The sequence below is a fragment of the Cetorhinus maximus genome, chromosome 4 (genome assembly GCF_964194155.1).
Source record: "Cetorhinus maximus chromosome 4, sCetMax3.hap1.1, whole genome shotgun sequence".
Lineage (NCBI taxonomy): Eukaryota > Metazoa > Chordata > Chondrichthyes > Lamniformes > Cetorhinidae > Cetorhinus > Cetorhinus maximus.
The window spans coordinates 14118712-14134340 of NC_135882.1; the positions used below are offsets into that span (position 1 = coordinate 14118712).

General features: G+C 39.6%; 1 protein-coding gene across 7 annotated transcripts in view; it reads right to left on the reverse strand.

Moving 5' to 3' along the window:
* LOC144679511 (protein MTSS 1-like) overlaps nucleotides 1–14840 on the reverse strand; it is a 176365-nt gene extending 161525 nt beyond the window's left edge. For all 7 annotated transcript variants that reach the window (XM_078539959.1, XM_078539955.1, XM_078539958.1 and 4 more), the window contains exons 1-2: nucleotides 14064–14840; nucleotides 1166–1227 (exon numbers count right to left, since the gene is read on the reverse strand). In XM_078539959.1, the coding sequence (XP_078396085.1) occupies nucleotides 1166–1227; nucleotides 14064–14135 (134 nt within the window). In that variant the 5' untranslated portion in view covers nucleotides 14136–14840. The remainder of the gene's footprint in view (nucleotides 1–1165; nucleotides 1228–14063) is intronic.
* Nucleotides 14841–15629: the final 789 nt, after the last annotated feature.

Below are 15629 nucleotides of genomic sequence, written 5' to 3' on the forward strand. Positions count from 1 at the left end.
CTCAAAGTACCTGATGCAATCATAATGTTCTTACACATTCTATCCCTGTTGTTTCATCCCCACGGGATGACAGCAATTTTGTATTTGTATGGAGTTGAACAAATAAGGAAGCCTGGCTAACCTTTCCTACTTTTTGTTATACAATGTGAACAAACATTCCATGGTGCTGAATATAAACCTTTTTCTATTCTGTACGTGAATGAACCCGTTATCAGATCAGGTCGAACATTTCTATCTCCCACACGTTGGCCATTAACTATTGTGGCTGTAGAGCGATATGGGCCATATAATGTAAATTGTGAATAGGTTTAGGCTTGCTACAGATTCAAACAGCAGTAGCCAAACTCATCTTATTTAGAAAATGACAATCTGTGCAGAAATACTTTGATTCCAACAATTTAGATTTGATGCAAAAATTGTTAACGTAAGTGAATGGACAGAATACCACACCACGACTGTCTTCAGTCAAGCCTGCAGTTAAATTTTTTTTTGAAGGGACTGATATTAAACACTGATATCAAACAACACCCAGTAAATCAGTGAAACTAGTTTTATTTCAGTTCTGCATCACTCAATGTAAACCTCAACTTTATGTTAAAATCCAAAAAAATAGTAAAAGTAATCAAAGTCAGTCCCTTTAGTTCAATTACATCAGAATAAAGTAAAGACTTTAAAAAATCAACAAAAGCAGTTCTTTCTTTATTAAACTGTTATAATACCTTCCAAATGACTTGTTAATGTCGGGGGACTTGGCGCAATTATCATTCTAATCAATTTTCTGTGGCAAGCCGCAATTTTAAGGGAAAAACCATCTGTCTTCATGAATGCAGTTTGCCCCTTTAGCCTTTTTGATCATCATCCACATGCTGCAGGCTTGAGCCAGACCACTCCTAATTCCCAATACAATCCTTTGTTACAAGTTCAAGTCCAAAGTTCCTGACCTTTGTTGGTAACTTGACAGCCTGTCATTCTGACAACATGAAGCTCTCAGAGGATCTCCTGGTAACATCAGGATATTTTTAAAAACATTTTACAGCACAAATTTCCCTCTATCCCTTCCCTCAAGTGCCTTTTAATTCAAAGCAGAAGCGTTACCTTCAATCTACTAGTCTCTAAATACTAATGTGGAAGCAGGAAGAGATTTTTTTTAAAAATGTTAACTTACCTGAGTTGGGACTGTAGCTTACCCGCTTTGTTAATAAAATCTTCCCAGATTGGGTAGCTCCCCTATGGGAAAAAAGAAAAAACAGCATTTTATAACACCTGCCAATTTATATGTTACATGTAAACCAATGAGGTTAAACTTCTCTCACACATGATGCAAACTGATGATTTTTCTGCATTTTCCAACCAGGTGTGCTTTTTCTGCTGTCAGATTACCTTGAACTCGAAATTAAGCAGGTGTCAAAAGAAGTGCATGGCAGAACATTAGCCAATAAAAATGTCTGCCTGCCTGAGGCCTGAAGAAAATATCTGCCCTGATTATTTATGTCAGCCATTTTGATCTCTCTCCAAAAGCATGTGCACCACCTGAGTTAATATAAAACGTTGCTAATTGAAGCACAAGATTGATGTAATAACAATGTTTTCACAAAATAGAAATTTGGCCTGTACAATTCCTGACCTGGGAGCAAGCACACTTTTGACATCCAGTGTAAATGGGAGTTCTTCATCAACATATATTATTGCACAAATACTCCCACTTTTTTTCGTAGGATTTGGGGTTCTTATATAGCAACAGAAGTGAATCATCAGCTATAAACTGGAAATTTAAACAAAAATCACTGGTGCTTAATTAAAACTACGTTTCTTAATGTACATTAAGAATCTCGTTTATTCAGGATTTGGAGATGGTTGGTCTTGTTGCTACACAATGAACGGATCCACTTCAATATTGGTATGGCAATCATTTTAATACAACATCTCTAACATACCCATGATCCTGAATTAGCACTGGGCCCTGACAACAAATGCATTCACCAACAGATTAGCCAATTACTCTAATCTGCTCAACAGCATCCTGAGTGTTCAGGCAAGCCGTTCCACTTCTATTTAAAAAGTCAGTTCCTCAGTGATAAGAAGCTAGGAACTGTGGAAGATCAAAGAGCTTTAGGGGCCCATGTAATCACTGCAAGTAGTGGACAAGTAGAAAAGATAATTAAAAAGGCTAATGGAATATTGGCTGTTAATCGCAGGGGTCTGGACTTTTGTCACAGTTGTATAAAGTTCTGAAAACACCCCATATTTGATGTATACACACACAAGCCCAATAGCATGTTCAAGAGCCTTCAAATCAAGAAATCTAGAGATAGTAAACACTCTCCACCTGCAGGAACACTTCTATAACTCGCACCAAGAATGCTTAGGTGCAAGCTGGCAAGAGTCAAAGCTAAGCAACATGTGCAAGGGAGTCTTAACCAAGGTTTACCAGTGCAGAGCACGAGCAAATTCCCAATTATAGGTACAGGGCCCCATATCCAGTCATAAGCTTCCTGGATGTGTGCCAGATTTGGGGGTTTTATGGGTTTTGGGTCCTTGGCCTAGCATGTACTTATAATACATAAAATAATGAATGAAAAATAAAGAATAAAAGGGTTTTATTCAAACTGCTACGCAGGACGCTGACAATATTAGAATAGCAGGTCCCTTTAAGAGTAAACCAGGACAAGCTTCAGAGTAAATCTGGAGCAGGTGATGCTCATTGAAGCCTGTACTTAAGACCTGGGTTTTTCCGCAGTAGTCGAGTTTGCTTCTGGACAGGGAGAAAATCCAGAAGGGAAGAGTGGAAACTAGCATTTGTACTGAACTATAGTTTAACGATAAAACAGTTATGATTCACAGAATGTCTCCAGCTGCCTGATTCGGTATATAGATATCCACCTATTAAACAAATGCCACCTTCAAATGTAGCCAGTTTTCGAGGCTTCCAGATTTTGGGATGCCAGATAAAGGGTCCGGAGCTGTAGTTGTACAATTGCTCACACTGGATATTAGTTTGCAGGGTTACCTGGAGCTAAGTGGGAGGTCTCCTAGTCCTGAATGACAGTCTACACCTCCAAGTTCCATTAAATGAGTCAGGTTAACTATTCAGGCATACTGAAGCCTGGCTCAAGCATCAGATTACCAAATCTCTAACAAAGGGTTCACTGAGTTTCTATATTACAATTCTGGACAAAACCTTCTTGGACCAACTCAATTCCAAAGGAAGCCTCCTAAAGCTCTTCTATCACCAACCCCTGAAGAGTCTAAAGATCTATCCCTGATAATGTAAATGTCTTCCCCATCCATAAAAAAGTTAAATTATCCAAAACATTGAGCCAAATGAAAATGTAATGGTAAAAATGCAAATGATCAGATAATTTGAATTAAGCAACTTTTAATTCAGAAGAGTAGGCTATATTCTCAAGTTATTCATTAAATGTGGATGGCAGATCTGAGGTATACTATGAGAAGCACAAATTGCCATAAAACATGCCTCCTTCTGTTATGTGCAGATCAGGTAGCAGTTAATCAGAATTCATCATTGATGCTCTACAACATTTTTTGCTACACTAAGGCTGAATAACGTTCATTGTTTATGTTCATCATCAGTGAATGCTTTAATCTTGTGTTAGTAAAGCCATTGCATTGTGGATTGAACATGTAAGATTTCTTTGAGATGCTATATTGGTGGGGGGGGGGGGGTGCAATTGCAAGCTCACAATTATATTTAATTCTTAATACCCAATTGAAACAGAACTCAAATGCTCAGCTGATACTAAATTCAAGCACAATGGTTCAAAAAGATAGCATATCAAACTTTAATATGAAAAATGGCAGGGAAACAATACACAGCCCTAAACTTCTAAACTTCACACCATTATTTTTCACCATATTAAAGCATTATGGCAGCATAAAAACTCTTACTGGTACCTTAGCACCAGTTTCCACAGCAACAAAGATGCTGCCAACAAATCCATTTTCCCCTTTGAAGGAGTTAACTCGTTGTGGATATCATCTAATACAAGAATTTAGGGACATCAACAGATTTTTGTTAGGTAGGGATATCATGGAATACAGAGCAAAGGCCAGCAAAATGGAGTCTAGGTACAGATCAGTCATAATCTAATTCAATGCTACAACAGGTTTGAGGGGGCGAATAGCTTATTCCTATGAACTCATTCTAGTGGTAATTCATCCATAATTTTTTTTTCCTTATCAACGTCAGCAAGCAGCAACCATCTGGCCTCTGCTCAACATCACTTGATACCACATCCAAGTTAAAAACTGACTGCATCAGGAATCCATGGCATATTCCTGCATTCAATAAATCTCCTTCAACACAAATGGATATTAAAACGCATTTAAGCATATTACTCTTTCATACTTTTATTTCAGAGTTTTAAGAGCTTAAGGAGCAGGACCAAACTGCCAATCAAGCCTGCTCCGCCTTTTCAAGATCATCATGGTTGCTCCTCAAATCCACTTTCCCACCCTAACCTTATTTCCTTCAATTCCCTTAGAGTCCAAAGATCTATCATTCTCAGCCCTGAATACCCTCAATGACCGAACATCTACAGCCCACTGGGGAAGAAAATTCCAAAGATTCACAACACTCCAAGTAAAGAAATTTTTCATCTGTCCTAATTCTAGACTCTCAGTCAGGGGAAACAGCCTCTCAGCATCTTCACTTGCCAAGCCTCCTCAGGATATTGTATGTTTCATTGAGATCATGTCATTCTTTGAGTTTCAGCAATGATAAGCCCATTTGACTCAATCCTTCCTCATAGGACAACCCTTTCATTTCAGGAATCAATCTAGTGAACTTGCATTTCACTCCTTCCAAAGCAAGTATATCCTTCCTAAGATATGGAGGCCAAAACTGTACACAATACACAAGGTGTTGTCTCACTAAAAACCTGTACAATTGCAGCAAGACTCCCTCAATTTTGTACTCCAGCCCCCTTTCAATAAAGGCCAACATACCACAAGTCCTTATTTTGTGCAAACACCTTTCAAGTACATTATCAAATTTTTTGGGAAATCTATGTATAGTACATCCACTAGTTCCCCTTTATCTACTCTGCTACTTATATCCTCAAAACCTCTTAATAGGTTTTGAAACACAAGTTCCCTTCCATAAAATCATGTTGACTCTGCCTAATCATATTAGGATTTAAGTGCCCTGTTAACATGATCTTAAAAATAGATTCCAGCATTTTCATGACAACAGGTTAACTGGCCTCTGGTTCCATTTTTTTCCTCCCTTTCTTTAAAAGCAACTTCCAATCCAATGGGACAGTGCCTGTAATCTAGGGATTTTTTTTTTAGGATTAAAGACAATGCATCCAGCATCTCTACAGCCACCTCTTTAGAACCCCAAGATAAAGGCTATCAGGCCTAGGGAATTTGTAGGCTTTGAGTCCCATTAATTTCTCTAGAACATTTTCTTTATTAATATAAATTTAAGTTAATATTAATTACTCCTCACTCTCATCAAACCTTAGTTCCCTGTTATTTCTGCAATGTTTTTTGTGTTTTCTAATGTGAAGACTAAGACAAAATATTTATCATCTCTGTTATTTCCTTACGCCCCATTATAATTTCTCCTATCTCAACCTTTAAGGGACCCATGTTTACTTTCGCTACTCTCCCTTTTTACATACTTGTTTAAGCTCTTCCAATTTTTTTTTATATTTCTTGCTAATTTACTCTCATTCTATTTTCTCCTTCTATCAACTTCTTGGTCATTCTTTGGTGGTTTTTAAAACTCTTCCAATCCTCAGGCGTACTCCTTTTCTTGGCAATATTATTTTAATATTGTCAAGCCCAGTACAGGCATGAAGATATTACAAATTTTAAAACTATATTTTTTTTAAAATGGGCACAACAGCTTTAAGATAGCTGAGAACACATCATGTGACCTTAGTAATAGCGGCTCTGGACAAGACTTGAAACTCAAGCAAATGTTTCACTAAAATATGAGCAATATCAACCACTTGTGAAACTCAAGTCCTTTTGCGCAGGATGAACTGTAAACAACCAGGGTTATGAAACCAGCCGATTCATCATCCTGCCTCACCATGGACAACAGAGATGCCAAAATTAAATGGGAGTTAGACAAATGAAATGAGTCTCATCGACCTTTCACTGTATTGTGATGGTACCTCATTTCAAAAACGCTCAGAAGTGTGAAAGGCCACAACACAGAATGTGTACCCACCACCTTATTTGGAAAAGGTCTCTGGACTTGTAGAGGTCACATGGTTAGGCAGCCATGTTTGTAACTGCTTTCAAAAAGTTCAAGCAGAAGATATTCTGACCAGAGCAATAGCATGAGATTCCAACTGAAAAACCAACGAATCAGTTGCAAGACAACACACCTAAGGTAAAACAACTATGCTTTGAAAGAGAAAGGCAGAATCTTCCCCTCAACCGGTTACACCTTCAAGTTCACCTGAAAACCGACCTTCTTGCATTCCAACTACAAGGAACCTCACAGCGTACTGAGAATGCTCTGCTTTTAACTGACCTCCACTCCAGCCACAGCACCAGTTCAGCTAACAAACTACAGGCCTGCTATGAAACAGAAATCATTTCAACTTGTAATTGTATTGTTTTTTCCCCTCATCTGTATCTACTGCGTATGTGCGTGTGATAGTATGTATGAGGTGTCGCGTTAAAACCTCTGGGGCAAGAAACTTTATTTTTAAATTCACAAAAGCTTGCTGATGGAAATTATTTAAATTGGGACGAGCCACTCAGAGGGTAAGAAAATGCACACACTAAAAATTTTTGAACATAGACATAAAGAAAAGCATTGTCAAACTCTGACCGTGACAATATATAATTACACCCCTTTTAATCGAATATTACCCTTAAACCTTTTAAGTTAGCCATGAATAATCACTTTTCCTCTTGATTTTGTTTCCCAGTGAACTGCATATTTGAGAATTATGAAGTATTTTTTAAAATCGTGTCTCTAACTTCATACTTATAATCTAATTTCCCAACCTACCTTAACTAACACATCCCATTACGTAGACATGAGTGTAAGTTTAGACTCTAGTTTCAAATTTTCTATATTACTCTCAAATTCAATGTGAATTTTATCTTATCTGATCACTCTTCCCCAGAGGATTCCTATCAAATTGCTAATTAGCTTTGCCTCATTACACAAGATCTAAAATGGACTATTTTGCAAAGAATTATTGAACTAATCTCCCCAAATCACAAGAAGAAATTATTCTTGCTATCACATAAATTTGTAATAACAAATTTGTCAACCAGATTTATCATATCAGTACTCTGTGGAGGAAAATAAAAAACACACTTAAAACCCCTATGTTCTATGTTGTGAAATACCCTGAATTAATCACCTCACATTGTTCTAGCCACTACAATCAGTGAGGGACATGCAACAATTAGCTGGAATTTCCCTCTGCGGCCATAACTAAGGTTTCATATGGCATATTCTGTAACGGTATTTTTCAGTGTTTTCACAATAAATAGAGCACAGAAACTCCATGCTCATAACATTTTGCTAAAATCCTAGCAGCAACTCTCCAAACTACTGAAACTCGAATGTTGTTACTATCCATGGATCTAACAGAAATAGGTTATCACACTGAAGAACAAATAGTTTTGGTTGTTTAGGCTTGCTGCTCTTTTCCAGAGCTTTGTACTATGTTTAAATTATAGGAGCTCCCCAACATCTGGTGGATCAAAGCAGTATATCGGTCACAGGTCTGCCAATTAGAGACCCTTCAATGTAAGCAGGCTGCTTTTAGCAGTTTTCACCAACCTACTGTGCTCAGTTTAACAGTGTCACTCTGAAATGGTGTAACACATCCAAAAAAGCCACAGGGTGTTCAAATAACCAAGTTGGATTCAAAACACACGACTTAGGAGGTCAGATGGCAAAGCGTGTTGGTAGTTGCAGACTTATTTAATTCCGCCTTAGACCTAGAATTCTCCACAAGCCTGACAGAAGCTATTCAACTTCTTTCTCTATTTTGAAAGTTATTTTCTCAACTTGTGCAGCGAAAACATGCATGCTGCCTGTCAAAATCGTCTTCTTGGTTTAATGGCCTATACATAATATATACAGCGCCAAACAAATTGATCCGAATTAGATTGGAATATATTTCAAGAATATATATCACAGAATATTCTGTGGCGCATAGGAGAGATTATTCTACCTCTGAAGTCTACAACTAGATTTGCTCTTCAAAGGAGATGTGGTTCCACTCCCCTGCTCTTTCCCCATATCCATAGACAGCAGTTTTTTTTAACCTTCAAGTGTTTATCCAGTTGGCAAGTGAAACTCTTCACATTAACTGCAGTCGAATTAAAATGGCAGAAAACAAAATTAGGGGGCCACATAAAACACTACTCCACTGAGTGACAGATTTTTTTACTGTCACATCCCCCCATGGGTTTAAGATGGGGGAAAACTCTCCCAAAACAGTACCTTATATCAAAATTACTATGATTTAGAACTTTAAAATAAATGTTGGAAACACATACATGAATACTTCTCAAAGTTGCAGCTGCAGAACCAGCAAAAGGCATCTTAAAACAATATTATTCCACAACCTCCTTTAAACCTTCTTGACATGAGAATGAAATATACTTGTAAGTGGAGCTCAAGTATCAAAAAAAACCTGCCCTCAAATAATGTGCCAGATTGAACAAAAAGTTAGTAATTTGCCACACTATACAAAATATTACTGCTGCAACTTTGCAAACTACTTTAAAAGAAGTCAATACATTTCACATCTGACAGCAACTGATTAATTATTCCATTAGTTTACCTAAAGCGGCATAAAGAAATATAATTTGTTTGGAAAGCTGCATTTCTTTCAAAGCTATTGCTCATTGAACAAGAAAAACTCCATGAAGGGCAAGGAAAATTCAAGATTTCACAAATCAAAAGCTTGAATAATATAGTTTGAAGCTATAGTCCATAAGACATAGGAGCAGAAGTAGGCCATTCGGCCCATCAAGTCTGCTCTGCCATTCAATGAGATCATGGCTGATCTGATAATCCTCAACTCTACTTTCCTGCCTTTTCCCCATAACCCTTGATTCCCTTACATATTTCTCCCTTCTTCTAACTATGCTCCAGTTCTGCCGAAGGGCCATGAAGGCTCGAAACGTTAACTGATTTCTTCTCCGCCGATGCTGCCAGACTTGCTGAGTTTTTCCAGGTAATTCTGTTTTTGTTTCTAATTAAAAATCTGTCTATCTCAGCCTTGAATATACTTAATGACCCAGCCTTTACTGCCCTCTGCGGTAAAGAATTCCATAGATTCACTACCCTCAGAGAAGAAATTTCTCAATCTGTCTTAAATGGGCATCTCCTTACTCTGAGATTGTGCCCTCTGGTCCTAGGCTCTCCCACAAGGGGAAATAGCCTCTCAGCATCTTCCCTGCCAAGCCCCCTAAGATTCTTATATATTTCAATAAGGTTGCCTTTCATTCTTCTAAACTCCAATGAGTACAGGCCCAACCTACTCAACCTCTTCTCATAAGAATGTCCCTCCGTACCTGGGATCAACCCAGTGAACCTCCTCTGGACGCCTCCAATGCCAGTATATCTTTCCTTAGATAATGGGACTAAAACTGTTCACAGTATTCTAGGTATTGTCTAACTCGTGCCTTCTATACTTTTAGAAAGACTTCCCTATTTTTATACTCCATTCCCTTTGAAATAAAGATCAACATTCCATTTGCTTTCCCTATTACCTGCTGAACTTGTATGTTAGCTTTTTGGGATTCATGCACAAAGACTCCCAAATCCCTCTGTGCTGCAGCTTGCTGCAGTCTTTCTCCATTTAAATAATATTCAGCTCCTCTATTCTTCCTGCCAGAATGTATAACCTCACATTTTCCTACATTATATTCCATCTGTCAAGTTTTTGCCCACTCACTTAACTTGTCTATATTCCTCTGTAGACTCTGTCATCCTTGCCACTTGCCTTCCCACCTATTTTTGTGTCATCCGCAAACTTGGCGAGAGTACATTTGCTTCCCTCATCCAAATCATTAATATATAATGTAAATAATTGTGGCCCCAGCACTGATCCCTGTGGCACTCCACTAGTTACAGATTGCCATCCTGAAAATGCCACCCCTTATCCCAACTCTGTCTATTAGTTAGCCAATCCTCTATCCATGCTAATATACTAACACCATGGGCTTTTATATTATTCAGTAGCCCTTTTTTTATTATTACAACTTTTTCCATAATTCTTAAGTGAAACTTCCATTTGGCTTGCAAGAATTTGCAACTCAAAATTTTATTTTACAAATGGAATCCAATTAGATTCAGGTCAACTTTAGAGGTCACTGCTCTCCTTATTGGCAAATCATGGAATGACAGTCCTTCATAGTCAACTTACAACAAATACAGAATGACAAACAAGGTTTTGTGCCTTCAATCTGGGTTGGTTCTTCATCCATTTAAATCAGTTTCACTTCAAAACACAGATGAAAGGTCAGGCTTCAAAATTAAAACCAAATCCAAAACAGGCTGTTCCTTGCTGTGTGTAAACGTGTCTTCATATCTCACCTCCACCAACAGCACTGATATTTTCTATCTTAAGTTTCTGACACAGGCAGATAGCCTGTTGTTCTGAGGCCACCCTAACTAATCACTACAAAGTACATAAATGGTGGTCCTCCTGCCTTCTGATTTCGCCTCCCTGCTGTGCAGTCACCCAATATCCATTCAGCACTTCCTGATAATTTTCAGGCTCTCGCATGTGAATCCACCTGCCATTCAGTGATTGCAGGGAACAACATACCACATCAGGAGACCACCCATGCACAGCTACACTTTAATTTTAATCAAAAGCTAATGCAGATTAAGGCTGGAGCGATACACCACTCTCTGCAAATTCAAAAAAAAAGAGTCACGCTCCTGGAAGCATCCTCACAGCTTTACTTTGCTTTTTAGCTTACTGATTCACAGCCATTTTTGCGCTGATATGCATCGACAACCACTTTGCATCAAAACTAAAAAATGCCAGCATTACTGCAAGCCACTAAATAAACCAATTTTGTGCAGGATTCCAAAATGCAACACCCAGCAGGATCAGGATGCAGATTCTAGTTCATACACAATAACTTCTGATCTTGGAATTTGGTTACTTAGTTAGTTGGTAAGGTGTGGCCTCCCAGGGGGCAGGGAGGGGAGGGCAAAAGTTAAACATCCTGACTGCAGTCGTCTGCGATGACTCATACCTCCTATTTGGTGATTCAAGAGTGATATTGGAGGCAGGTTGGAAGCAAGGTAACCCCTCCCTATTGGTATACAATCTGAAGACCAGTAGAAGAAAAACTGGAAAGAGACATTGACTTATTTATGTAATTCAACATCCTCATTTATTAAATGCAAGTTTTTTTTTTTCAGAAGGAACACTACAGCATCACCGGCAGCAGTAGAATCTTCACATTCCCATGTTGTTCAGTCTAACCCAGGGCACCAACTGTTCCAGGATTCCACACCCATCACTCAAGATTAACTGCTCAAAATTCATTCAGCACAACCAAGGAAGTGGATAAAATTCCTCCATTCAAATTTAAGGGACAGCATGTGGCTGCGCTGCTGGGCTAACACATTAAATTGGTGAGTGACAGAGGGCATAAATGCATACTGCACCACTTCATGTTGATGCTCCATGACAACCTGCAATACTGCATCTATTGGTACCTTTCCTGATCTGCCCACAAGAAAATGTATGGCAGTACAAATCAATGCCATTCCTCAAATCTTTTCATCTTTTTTGGCTTCAGTATTTCATAAAATGACAGAACCAAGAACAACACCTCATCAACCAAGAGAGGCTTCACAAAACGGTACCCATGCCAATTCAATGTGCATGGAATTAAAATTGACAAAATACTGATCAGGTGACTTCAGATTCAATTTACAGATCATACAATCTCAGTTAGGGGTGGAGGATGAAAGTAGAGGTGCTACTGTTAGCTCCAACATTCCTAAGCAAGAGGAAGTCAATTCCATCAAGGTTCCCACTTATCAAGGGATTCCTCTTGGAAAGCGCATTACAGATGAAGACAGCATTTGGGTTAGTTGCAATGTCTTGCTTGGTGAAATAGTTAGCACTTAACATCTAGATTGGTGTACAAAGAGTTGGGAGTGTGACAGAGGGTTGTGGATGCTCCATTGCTGAATACATTTAAGGCTGGGATGGACAGATTTTTGGTCTCGCAGGGAATCTTGGGATATGGGGAGCGGGTGGAAAAATGGAATTGAAGTCCAAGATCAGCCATTATCATGTTGAATGGTCGAACAGGTTCGATGGGCCAAATGATCTACTCCTGCTCATATTTCTTGTATTCTGGATCTGTACCCCACCAGATGTAACCACCTTCAAGTGAGGCGGCAGGCAGCAAATTAGTAAAAAATAAACTTTTTTATTAAACAAAAATATCTTGAGGGTTTGCTTTTCATTAGAGGTACTTGCTCTCCCTATGACTCAAATGCTAAAGGTGCCATGTAGCTGTGCCATACGGACATGATTCCAGATTGAACTCTCTCTCTATTAGCTGATTTCGGTCAGGGTGTAAAAGGGGTGGCACAATTGGCCTTGGCACTCCTTGCTTAGAGACGGGGAAATTAGTCGACACCTACACATCCACATACTTACACCCATCAATGCACTCCACCCACCAAGAACTGGATGAACTGGATTTGTTTGAGATGCCTCCAGTGTCTAATTAATTATGCATGTTCTAGGCTCAAAAGGATAGTAATGTATTGAAGGGCAATCAGCACCTTTGTAACCTAACAGGAGTCAATATTTTTAAGATGGGGAAAACGCAAAAAAAAAGTATCTAATTTACTGTTTGTATAAGGATGAAACTAATTATATTGCACTGGATTTGAACCTAGTTACAGTCACTTGAAAAGCCAGCAAAATAACTTGCATTATGCAATACAAGGTTTTATGCTAAAAAATACACCTCTTTTCAGGAAATGATTCCAGATGAACAGGTCACAATAAAATCTGTATAAACTCAGTATCTAATGGCGCACTTTGATAGGAACTGACAACATCCTCCTTTCACATGGGCACCAGCGTATACAATGTAATTGGAAAATTATTCGAGTACACATACCCCGGCGAAAAAATAATCGATTAAAAATTATAACAGCTTAAAGCATGTACTGGAGAGGAATGCTACAAGACGACAAATTGTTGAACTAGATTTTACGAAAAAGCATTCATTTGAGAAGCGAATTAAAGCAAAACATATAACCTGCTTAAAATCAATTGGGCAAAGCTACATAAAGTCATTTGAAGTTAAAATAGGTTTTTATTTAGGAGCTACAAGAGGTTAACTGAAAATGTGTAAGAACTACTGCTCTTTTCGATAAAATACGTATTTTGTTTAAGTCCAAGTGCCAGACTTCTGAACATGAATACTGAACATAAATAAAAATTCGTTAACTCAGGTCGGCAGAAACAATTTCACATCCCTCAAACTCTGCCACTAAGTGAGATTCATTTGCAGAATTGCAGTTTATATGCTCGTTGAGGACCGACCAGCTCCCAGTACGGATTAGAACATACTTGTCCTTAACAGTTTACGAAAAATAAGCAATTCGTGAACTGCCTATAGATGTATGGAATGTGCAAAAATCTAATTGTACCAAGGAAAACCAACAACGTATATTTATATTATTAGAAACTTGACAGGTGCAGTTTCCAAACTGGTCATTATAGTCTTCAAAACGGTTTACGTTGAAAAACATTTGCAACCAGGACAACAGCGAATTCAGAGGAATAGCTGTTGAATTTATTTTTTTTAAATTTCATCAACTCATTTATTTCCTCGGAAACCTATAAAGGAAAGGACATGCCGCTGTCTCCATCACAACAGCCTAATGTTCCCCAATTAACTTTCTGTATATTCTGGCCAGTGTCACAAACCCCTACTTATGGATGGGGGAGGGAGAACAGGTTTCTGCAAAAAAAAGTGCAAACGCTACTCCTTGTTTAATCTATTCTGTGCAAAGATCGGGATAATTTTTGCTTTTAAAAGTCACCAACCTTCATGTCGCCGATGATGGTTTGAAAGAGTCCACCAAGCGCACTGCATTCCTTCTCTATAACAGCCTCCATTTTTCCGAATAAAACAAAAAAAATACACAGCTTGGTCTCCACAAACGAAGAGGATGAAAATACCTTTACAGTCTCTGCTCCGATAGAGAGAGAGAGAGAAAGGGGGGTGGGGGGGGGAGGAGAGGGAGAGCAAAACAATTCCCTCACAATCCACCCAACAGTTGCGTTCGTCCTCCTGATTAGAAATAAAAAGCCTTCCTTATCTGGAATAAAAAAAGGGGGTGGGCGGCTGATGATGAGGGAAATCAATGCTACGAAGGTGTTTGTTGGACGATTGCAAAATACACACAAAAAAAATACGCACTATTGCTCCCTACAGTCAGCGTTTATCCCCGAAGTGAGTGAGACCCGCTGCTCTTTTCGCAATGCCGAGAATTGCCATTGTTCTCCGCACGAATCATGTCGACATTATGCGGCAGGTTGCAAAGAAAAAAGGGGGCGGAAAAAACACACCGAAGAGGGGGTGGCCCGGGGGCGGGGGAAACAGGCTGCTTTCTGCAGCGGGTGGGAGCACCAAAGAACAAAAGAAAACACCCGCCAACCAGGGAGGAATGAAAAGAAAGAAGGGGCCCCTAAAACAGAGAGAAAATAAATAACAGCCACAGCACCACCACCGAGCCCAGCCAAGCGGCCTCGGCTGACTAAACGCCACTTCTGGACTCGGCTCGGTTCGACTCGACTCGGCCCGCCACGCCACGCGCACGCGCTCGCCGGCGGCGCGCGACACCGGGGTGACGTCAACAGCACCCGCGCCTGCCCTCCGCTCCTTTGTGACGCGTGCTCTCTTCTCCTGGGAAGCCTGCGGTGCGCGCGTGCGAGAGTGACGGTGAGGCCCCGCCTCCACCCGCGCGAGGCGGAGAGAGCGAGCGCGCGAGTGGTGGGTGGGGGGAGAAACCGTTGAGGAAGCCGTGGGTTTGGAAGCTCGTGCTTGCACCGCGAGGCTGGCGGGGCAGTGTTGGCGAAGGCTGTTTGCTCCTTCTTTAATGAGTAAGCTTAACGGGTCCTCTGGCACATCAGATGCTTTGTGTTATCAAATGTGGATATGTTTACGTTGAATTTACAGCAGTCTGTCCAAATGCGGGGTTTATTCTCCACACGAGCTTTCTCCCACCCGAACTTCACTTAACCTCAGCGACATGTCCTATTCCGTTCTCCCCCATGTGTTTACCTAGCATCTATGTTATTCACTTCACCTATCCCTTGCATATGTAGTGTATTATATGCGCATTTATATATAATCTTGACAGTTAGTGGTAGATTTTGTTTTTTAAACGTCCATGCATTGAATGGCAGTATTGGTGGTGGTGGAAAGCAGAACAAAAACAATTAAGTGATTCCACACCAAGCAAGAAGGGGGGAAAAACAAACTGTCCATTATTGGATATCCTTATAATTTCACTTGCAACCTGTTTGTGTTAGCCGATCAGGCAATGAAGTTGGGTCACTCTCTTAGGACATAAGTTAATGAAATGGTAGAGTTTATATATTGTGAAT